General features: G+C 40.7%; 1 protein-coding gene across 2 annotated transcripts; it reads right to left on the minus strand.

Annotated features, from left to right (window-relative positions):
• Nucleotides 1–3: 3 nt before the first annotated feature.
• LOC143449038 (putative ATP-dependent RNA helicase DHX37) lies at nucleotides 4–8,811 on the minus strand. 2 transcript variants are annotated; one of them, XM_076949066.1, is made up of 27 exons: nucleotides 8,584–8,811; nucleotides 8,145–8,296; nucleotides 7,849–8,070; nucleotides 7,579–7,705; nucleotides 7,298–7,396; nucleotides 7,153–7,229; nucleotides 6,834–6,982; nucleotides 6,657–6,767; nucleotides 6,319–6,508; nucleotides 5,979–6,080; nucleotides 5,665–5,766; nucleotides 5,398–5,539; nucleotides 5,200–5,327; nucleotides 4,777–4,898; nucleotides 4,398–4,500; nucleotides 3,973–4,161; nucleotides 3,621–3,771; nucleotides 3,257–3,405; nucleotides 3,005–3,052; nucleotides 2,735–2,907; nucleotides 2,110–2,230; nucleotides 1,830–1,945; nucleotides 1,495–1,619; nucleotides 1,002–1,197; nucleotides 809–919; nucleotides 632–729; nucleotides 4–241 (listed from the first exon to the last, which is right to left on the minus strand). In XM_076949066.1, exons 1-27 carry the CDS (start codon nucleotides 8,687–8,689, stop codon nucleotides 165–167), a joined length of 3,486 nt encoding a protein of 1,161 aa, XP_076805181.1. In that variant the 5' UTR covers nucleotides 8,690–8,811; the 3' UTR covers nucleotides 4–164. The 2 variants fall into 2 exon arrangements, with proteins under 2 accessions (XP_076805181.1, XP_076805180.1); XM_076949065.1 differs by having other exon boundaries at nucleotides 7,153–7,232.
• Between the last annotated feature and the right edge of the window lie 947 nt (nucleotides 8,812–9,758).

A 9,758-nucleotide genomic window follows, 5' to 3' on the forward strand; every position in this document is an offset into this window, starting at 1 on the left:
CGCTTTGATGATGCCATTTTGTATTAAGGCAACGCGCAATAAATTTTCGCAACAAATTAAAAAAATATTTTCTCCACTTTCCATTCCCCCGGGAAAGCATCACGTGCCGACGTCATCAATCGGAGACCAGATAACAGTGTTGCTCCGCTGCGTCATCTAGCGGTTCATGTTGGGGGCCAGGATAAGAGCAGCTGCGGATGCAGGGAGGAAGGAATCCAGTCCATGACGGCATCCCTGAGGACTGATCACAAATAGAGAATCAACTTATCGTCTTGTTATTGTGTGACAGGGGTGGGCACTGGGCAGTCGGTCGCCAACGGAACTGGTGATTGGCAGAACATGTACCGGTAATTTTCGTGTAAAGGATCCTACCGCAATAGCAATTTGAACCTTGCTGCAGGTTACTATAGGTCAAAATAAAAGCGACCTCGTTTCTTACAGCTTTGATAGACATTTGCAGACAACAAACGCTAAGAGTTGGCATTTGAGGTTTCATTAAAATAAATGTTTGAAAAACAACCTTCTCAAAATAATTGCTTGAAAAGTATCAGGAACCCCTAAAATTTCTTGGGATAGGTACCGCGGTACCCCCCAACAATGCAGTTGACGAAATTATCAGGATTGAACTTACACGATGAATCCTCCCTCCAAGCTCCAAGCAGCTTCTCCCTGGAGTCCACCTGCCGCCTCATTAAGTCCTGGAGGAGTTTCTCAGTGCGAGGTTGTAAGCTAAACATACTGGCAGGTTACTTAAAATGATGACGTCAAACTGTTGATGTGTTCTAAATTTATTTCACCAGTCACTCACTTTGACCACGATTTCGTCATGACCGCCGGTCGAGATAATAGTGATGTCACAAAGCTTTTCAATGACATCATGATAAGACCTTCTAATAAGAAACGCCCGAACCACCGATACCTTATTTGGAAATGCATGAAAGCCACGGTTGAATAACTATGTCAGAATCCCGAAAAGTGTTTTATTACGTCACAAAGCTTACCTGTCGATTCCGGCCGGAAAATCGATTTCTACGGCACCAAGCGACCAAGAAAGTCGCCCGTACGACGCCGTGACGTGACACTTAACCTGGTCGGTTGTAACGTCATAACGAGGTTCTGGAAGGTCAAGGGGTTTGGAGAAGTGACAGTAATGGGGACAGAAGTGGGCAAGCCACTCAGGCTCGATTGAAGATATGTCTGTGGAAGTGGGAATAATAATTCGGGTTAAAGCTTCTCTTTATGTTGTTTAAAGTCCTGTAATCATCACAACGCCCTCCCCGTTCAATTTTCTTACTTGCGCTTAAAGGACAATCTAGTTTGCTCATTTAAGCTCGAGTGTGACATCTAGCGGTTTATAAATTGGTTCACTTTGTGACGTTTCAAGTGTAAATAGCTAAGTCAATTGTTATGTCATAATCAAGATACCGTACATCGCTTGTACTTCGGGGACTAATCGGGCTTAACGCAATTACCGCCCTCATGTGGCTGACTCACCTCTGATATAAGATTTCTTTCCACTCGATGCTTCCATCAGGTCCTGGAAGATGACGTAAGTTGGAAGCGGGTCACGTGACAGTACGGATTCAGGATGAATGAAGACGGGTTCATCGAGGAGCAAACTAGAACAAGATGCTTCGAGTATGAGTCGACAATTGGAAGCGATTTTGAAATTAAAAATGAAAAATACGTCATCGTTGCTGATACAATGTCGACAGTTCAGTGAAGATTTGTACATTCTAAGTCATATTTTAGCCAAGACGTGATGAGCTTTTAGTGATATTTGAACAGAACCCGGCAAAATGAGCACATTACTAGTCGTCATGGCAAACCTCTGATAAGCTCCTCTCCATTCCTTCCTCCGCTCGCTCGGGATCTCTTCCATAGAAATCTTCCTCGCTACGTGGTCACCCAACCCTGACAACACGATCTTTCGAAGAAGTCTCACCTGAGGAGAACATTTAAAATTATTTGATTTCTGTGATTGGTCGAAAATTCAACTTCACGACAAATTTATTTCAACCTGCGCTCATCCATTTTATAAAGACACGAAATTTTGAAACAAAAAATTTTTATCTAAAAGTTATTCCTGCGACGTCATAAAGCACGGACCTGTTCATCGGACGGAGGCTCCATCTTTGGATCAATTATGACATCATCAAGCCCAAGCGATGACCTCACAATGCCGGTGAGCTGAGCTCGCAGTTTACGGACTTCAATAATTGCTTTCGGCCTGCAAGGAACGCGATAACATTGATTATTACGTCATAAATATCTCCGAAGCCAAATATACCACAGTGTTAGTGGAGGCCACTGCTTGCAGGTCAGAGCCAAGTAACGAAGAAGCAACTTTCCCATAGAAATGTCAGGACATGCACCGCAAGTGCAATTGTACAAAGTCTTATGTCAGGTTCAAGCAAACGACGGTAGGACCATAGCTGCCGTTGCTAACTTTTACCACTGGGATAAGAATGAGTTACTCGTATAACCACATATTTGCAAAGTGACGAATCAAACATTAAGTCAACGGTAATGCTCAAATATCGACTATTTTAGTTATTGTCCCAAGATAATTGTGATCTCGCGAAACAAATCAACTTGTCATTGGGCAATAAAACAGAAAATCCAAACAAACGTCTGTTACTCCTTGTACGGTGCCCTGGATGTTACGCAATGAGGTGACTTATCTGGGCAATACCTGGGCTGGTACATTGCATAGTATTTGCTCATCGCTCACCTTAGACAGTTGCTGACGCAGAAACTAGGTGTCGCCCCAGAGTACTCGGCAGATCCAATTGCTCCGAGCAGCACCATGAGATCACCGAGGAGTTTTCGTTCCGGTCCACCGCCCACACTGCTCCATAGCGACTTTAAGTGGCTTAAACGAGCTCGAAGTTGGCGATTTTGCTCCTGGCAAAGAATTAAATGTAGCAGGTTCCAACACGACTTAATCACAGAAGTTTAAGTTCAAGTAAGTTCAAGTTTAAGTTCAAAGTTGAACTCTCACCTCATTTGCATCATTGTCAGGGTCATGTGATGGCGTGAAGAAAATTTCCTTCAAAATAAAGGTGATGTCATCAGATGATGATGTCATAGCAAACGTCATAATTGTGAAGTGACTAACTCACAAACTAGCTAAAGCACACACCCCAGTGCAAGATGTTACAGCCCCAGTCAGAGCAGATTGGCGTCATGAAACGAGACCATTTTGATTGGACGATAAACTGAACATTACATAACTAAAACCAATAAAACTCACCCGGACAGTTAAACCCGCAACAACTGTGATGACGTAAGGCATGATGTCAATATGCTTAGTTGCCATGGTGATCATCTTTCCAAACCTCGGGTGAATGGGGAAAGCCGAGATCATGTGACCAAGATCGGTGATTGTTCCGCTGAACTGAGCTGAAATAGACAAAAAGTGACAAAATCTGGTGTTTTTCGGAAAAAATTGTAGAAATGGGATTTTAAGTCATAATCTGCACAAAATGGGAAAAACGGGAAATCTAAAGTTAATTCCCCAAAAATCATAAAATTCAACTCAACCTTTAAACGCTACAAGCAAATTTAAAAGCAAGATTCACAAAATGCAAAGTTGTTCATCAACATATGGCACCAACCTTGCTTCATTTCCTTCAATGTGCCTCTGTTCAACAGGACCCTGATCGCGCCGAGTGAAATGAGGAGCTTCTCTGCGCTCTCTAGTGCCTCATGTGGTGGTGGTGTAGGGAACGGGAAGTTGATAACACGATCGATCTTCATCGATTTCATCTGAAAATAAAGTTAAATGAGAGATTGTGGCGAGAGTAAATTTATTGTTTATCTCTTTGTCGAGCAGCAAGGAGTGACGGAACCATGTAAACTACAAAACTTTGAGTTGATTGAGTTGGGCAATGATGAAACTCCTCACAACAAAATTTCATAGAAATCACATCGACACTAAAAAACACGAATCAGAAACGTTTCTTGAACCTGCAGTACGAGACCAGCCACTGGTTTAGTTTCAATCTCAGGTTTGTCAAATTCGTCAAAATCTTGAAAAACTGCTGAGGAATACAAACGATACGCATGACCGGGTTCCGTACGACCCGCTCTACCTGCCCTCTGATTGGCTGACGCTTTCGATATCCAGGTGACACGAAACGAAGAGACCCCGGTTATCTACAAATGCATTATTAGATCATAATATTAGAGCAACTGCCATATGAGTTATGACAAAGACACACAATCACAGAGGTGTGTTAATATTTGACGTGGGTTATGAATATATCATGTATCGTATTTATGGGGTTTGCTTTGTATCAAAAAATATCTCAACCGATAGAGCTGTGAATGACATCAGACCAAAGTATAAATAATATAAACATAAGCTTAAGAGTTGGAACAAAAACTTTTACCTTATCATAGAGTTTCCTTTTCACCTTCCCGGTATCAACAACGTATTTTATCCCGGGGATTGTCAACGATGTTTCGGCAACATTTGTGGCAACAACACACAACCTGTTGATAAATTACACACAAATAATATAAAACACAGCCAGTCAGACAACCCATCTCAAATTATATTAAAGTATAAAATACATATTAAATATACTTCAAAAGCATTTGTTCCCTTGGTATTGCACCACGTAAAATTGACATATTCACTTCTAACTTTGATTGATTTTAGAAATCATAACCAGCTTTGTGAGATCACAGAAAGTATTGTCACATTCTGACGGCGACATTAACATGTCAGCCAGGCTATGCACAAGGATTATGACATCACCAATTTACCTGGTCCCCTCCGGCACAGGAGCAAACACCTGTCGCTGTTTCTCGGATGACAGGAGCGAGTAGAGAGGCAGGACATGGAGAGGGATGGAGGAGTCCATCTCAGATGTCAATGCATCATCTTCCTGGAGGAGCAAGATAAAGACCACATCAGTTTGTATTGGAATGAAATAAAGAATGTATAATCATTACCAGATGTGGACATGAATAAATAAGATGCAGAGCAAAATGATAAAACTTCAATGACACGAAAGGTGGGAGTGAAAAATTATTGCCAAGTTGTGTAAATTGTGGCCAACACAACAGACCACTATGATTGTGTTTTTTACAACGCATGTTAAAGGTTGACGAAGGCGACAAACTTAACACAAAATCGGCCTGTTGTTGGTTGTGTCAACCACATCTGGTGAGAATTAGCATCCTTACCATCATCAACTCATCTCCTGAGCTTCCATCTTCATCTTCAGAGAGATCCAACCTCCGCGTCCTGTCATCCTTTTTAAGATCATCACGAGGCTTGGCTTCGTAATTATCCAGGCTTAACACCTGCATCTCTAAGAAAAACAAGTTACTGTGATGTAACAAACAGCTTTCGAACTTGTGCAAAGCAGGAAGTGAGCTCACTGGATTTCTCTTGATTTCTTGCCTCGTTGTTCTTCTTCGGAAACTTGGAGTTTAGTTTCCGCATCAGCGCATGCACTTCCTGTCGACCTGTCACAAATACGAGAATACCACCAGAGGGCAGTGTTCTATGGATCTTACAAATCTAAGAATAAAAAGGCAAATTACAACGGAGACTGATATCCAAAATCTACAAACAACATATAGCACCCGAGTGTGAATTTCCAGGCAAATTGATGTCTATGTACGACTCTACAACACTATGCATACTTTTCTGTACGCTTCGTCCAAATAAGGGCATGTGATGTCATCATCAGATATGGGAGTTTTTTTGTTGAAATGAACGGTGACAGGAAACTGACGAACGTCGATCTGGAAGTGTTTGGTTGTAATAAGATTTCTATTATGGTCAGTTCACAAAAAAGTAGACAGAACAGGTGAAGAGCAATTACGGCCATGTAAGTTTTCAAACAAACTTGTCACCGGGTGAGATAAAAAATGATTCAATATTTCCGTGCTCAGTTTCCTTACTAAGATTAAACCTGGAACTTAATCTGAAACAAAAAAGATTCTTTTTAACTCACCTTCACCACAGGAGGTGAAGTTTTAAAAAGTCGTTCGTTCTTCGTGAAATCTTCGATCCTCAACGTGGCAGACATGATGATGAGCTTCAGAGGTTTTCCTTTCTGTGGCAACAAAACTTGATAATTCTGCATTTAACTTGAATCTAATAGAATGTGGGTCTTCACCAAAAATAATTCAACAAACCAATAAAAGACATAAAAAGACAAACCTTGTAAAAGACAAACGGCATTGAATTAAACATACGCTACATTAGCAGAGACAGCTAATATACTGCTAATAGTGGACGCAGCCTGATCAATGCATACAATCTAGAAGAAGATGATGAGGATGCGATTTTACCTTCTTCCTGAGAGGGACAATCCTTGAAAGGAGCCCGATGAGAACGTCTGTGTTGGAAGTTCGCTCGTGAGCTTCATCCAGGATGATCACAGAGTACTTCGAGAGGAGAAAGTCCTCTTTAAGTTCGCGGGTGAGGACCCCGTCGGTCATGAACTTGATGCTGGTTTCACTCGTCACATTATTCTCATATCTATGTCGTCAAGGTTTCTCAATTTATTTTAAAATTTCTCCGATACGAAAATGCTGTGATATTCACCCAAGAAAAAAACCCTGACGTACTGGGTCTCATCCCCCCAGTATCGATGTCATAAATGAAGTAATCAAAACAAACCAATCACCTTATTTGGTATGAAACAATATTGGTGGATAAATTCATCTCCGTGGCAACTCGTTTTGACATGCTGACAGCAGCTACTCTTCGTGGTTCAGTGATTCCAATTATTCCGTCTCTGAAAAGAAATTTTTTGTCACATATCTCAACTCCGAGGAACAAGGAAAGATGAGAACGGAGCTACTTTGCAAATCCGGCTTCAAAGAGGAATTGTGGGACTTGAGTTGTTTTTCCTGATCCGGTCTGCCCACAGACGATGATGATCAGATGCTCTTTCACTGCCTCCATGATCTCCTGCTCCTCCGCGAGGATTGGGAGCAAGAGCCGAGATTCCTTCAAATGTGAATCAGTTATTATGACATCACATTAGACAATATTATTTTGTGGTAGAATAAATACAGTAAAAAAGTTTTCATGATATTTCCTTCAAGGTTCACTAAATCATAGCCACGAGATTATCTTGTGGCACATTATTGTTACATAACAATCATATCCCGTGAAACCTGAATTTCTGGAGTTCTCTCAACATGAACGTAGGTGGCCGGTTCAACTTCAAGTTTTTCCTTTGACGACGTACAATCTGCTTCAAAAAGCAGAAAGTTTTTAAAAGCAACAAGCAGCAGCAAAACAAGTTAAAGAGGAACTCACTTGTCTTCTTGCAATCGCTTTCAAGAGCAGGTTCCTCTGGTTTCTTATCTTCAGTAGAGTTTGCGTTCACTTCACAAGCTTTTGTGGTTTCACTTTCCTCTGCTCAATTTAAGAAGACATAAAAAACGAGGCTGAAAATTCCACACAATTTTGAAATTTCAACTCAGAAGCTTCTGCATCAAATTTCTGCCAACACACTCAATGCTACCAGTGCATGAATTGTCAGATTTTCAACTTCCTACATCGTATGTAGCCTCCAATTAAATCACCACGTTACGTACCGAGTTCCTTATCTTCTACATCTTCATCACAAGGAGAGATCTCATCTTCCTGATCATCAGAAGAATTTTCCTCCGAATCACTGCTGCTCGGAGGTGGAGACTTTTCTTTAAGTGGAGATTTCTCCCTCTAGAAAATTGTTTCACTGATGACATCATCAATTTTGTAGATATTACAACGCAATTTGAGCAAATACAATGAATGGGACTTTTGATAATAAATTTGACATTGTAACTGACAACTGAAAAAGAAACATACAAAGTAATCACTACCTTGGTCAATTTTCTTCTTTTCCTTCTCGCCTGCCAACCTTTCAGATCGACCGATTCATTACTTTGATTCTCGATCGCAATTTTCTGTTCTTCTGTTAACGGACGTTTCGACAATCGACTAAGTTTTGAGTTTTTTGTCCCCATGTGGGCAACGCTGTCCAACATGGCAAGCTCAGCCGAGTCAACTTGCACGTTTGACAACAATTCCAACAACTCAGCCCTCTATTGAGTATTCACAAAGTCAGGTTAATCACATAACTTCTAAACTGTCAATCATGAACTCTAGTCCTGAAAACCTTTTCTTTTTTCTTTTTCTGATCAATAACTTTTTCCAATTTTTTTCTTTGCTTCTTGCTGAGTTTTTTTGGAACATTTTGCTGCTGAGGAATCTTCCTCCTCGAATCATCCCTTCTACTCGGCAGCACGAGTGCATTGCTGGGGTCGATGCCTGCGTGGAAGTGAAATCTTAAATATGGCAGGTTTCGGTGTAACGCATTTAACAGAAATCCTTCGTGTAAAAAGAAATATTTTAATGTGTCTGTATCTAGGCTAGTGCACGTCGTCAGGTTAGAACTTGTGTCTTAGCACGCACTATTTTGTGTTTCTTACGCAAAAACAGCAAACTTTTTAATTTGAGTAACAAGAAACTGAAAAGTCCAGCTCGTTGATGTGTCTTTAACACGCGTGTGCCTTTCTACTGTTGTCTAGTTTGCATAAAAAAGCGACTGGACTTACCTTTCAAGTCTTCGCCATCAAAGTCTGTTTTCACTTTCTTCATTTCTTCAAGGTCAGGTCTTGCACCAACTCTTCCTGGCGCGTATTTTTGGCGAGCGCGTCCCATTTTTAATGAAACTCTCGATAAAATCAATCACAATCCCAGTCACAAGGATTTTAAGTCCACAAACTCACAGAATTCTAGGCTAATCCATTCACAAATTCACAACAACAACACACGTGAGTTGAGAAACCTAAGGAGGCCTGCTGTGTTATGCTAGGAACTTCAACTTTTAAGAACAGTGTACCGCTAGGCATCTTGGCTAAGAAATGAATTTTTAACAATAAACAAGTTTGTGTAGTCTTGATATTTTGTATTTTTTACTGCAACTTTGATTAAATGTGGAATGCTTAGTTGGATTGTGTTTGTTTACGTGAGTAAACGTGTGACTATCTGTAGGGCACGAGGTTTGGCATGTGTGTGGCATGGCATAAATCTGGCTCCAAATAAATGTGATGTTGCTCGTTCGTCTCTTTTCTCCCGCATAGCACACCACCAGCAGAACGAACAACAGGAAAATCCCTATTACTGTAGAACCCCTATCCCTATCATATCCGTCCATACATCTATATAAATCCATATCAGCAAAAACAATGAGTTAATATGGTCGTACTGATCATCATTGTACTGATCGTGCTTACCATGGATAGCAAGCAAGACTGTTGAAAAACTATTTGCTAATAACTTTACCCAAAGCACTTACCACCTTCTAATTAGACTACAGATGAAGCTCTTTAACTCGGCATTGAAAGGTTTTGATGAATTACTACGAGTTAAAAAATTTGAAATAACTGATTTTGCAACGTTTGTAGCCTATTTTGTTGAGATCTCACCACTAACCTTGAGTTAACTTATCCTTGTCCAAAATTAAACCCAATTTGAAAAATCAAATTGCCGCTATGAGGCGTAGCTGAAACGTCATATGCTTATATGACGTATAAGACGACAACGGTAAAATACGTCAAATTCAAGGTCAAAAGAAAAGTCAACCTTTTTAAAAATACGTTTTCCCGCTCGCCGTAACTTATAACAATGGAAGGTTGTCGAGCCAGGACTGGGCGAAGAAGCAAGTTGCTTGCATTCGTTATTGTCAATGTTGAAAGCGTTATAGATTCATAAAGCAGAGGATGTGACC

Source organism: Clavelina lepadiformis, chromosome 3 (assembly GCF_947623445.1).
Source record: "Clavelina lepadiformis chromosome 3, kaClaLepa1.1, whole genome shotgun sequence".
Taxonomy (NCBI): domain Eukaryota; kingdom Metazoa; phylum Chordata; class Ascidiacea; order Aplousobranchia; family Clavelinidae; genus Clavelina; species Clavelina lepadiformis.

Excerpts from the sequence above, each read along its gene's own strand:
- LOC143449038 (XM_076949065.1), bottom strand. The coding sequence starts at position 8,689 with ATGGGACGCGCTCGCCAAAAATACGCGCCAGGAAGAGTTGGTGCAAGA. Across the intron at positions 8,297-8,583 it reads TGATGGCGAAGACTTGAAAG|GCATCGACCCCAGCAATGCA; the intron begins GTAAGTCCAGTC and ends ACTTCCACGCAG. Across the intron at positions 5,767-5,978 it reads CTTCACCTCCTGTGGTGAAG|ATCGACGTTCGTCAGTTTCC; the intron begins GTGAGTTAAAAA and ends AAACACTTCCAG.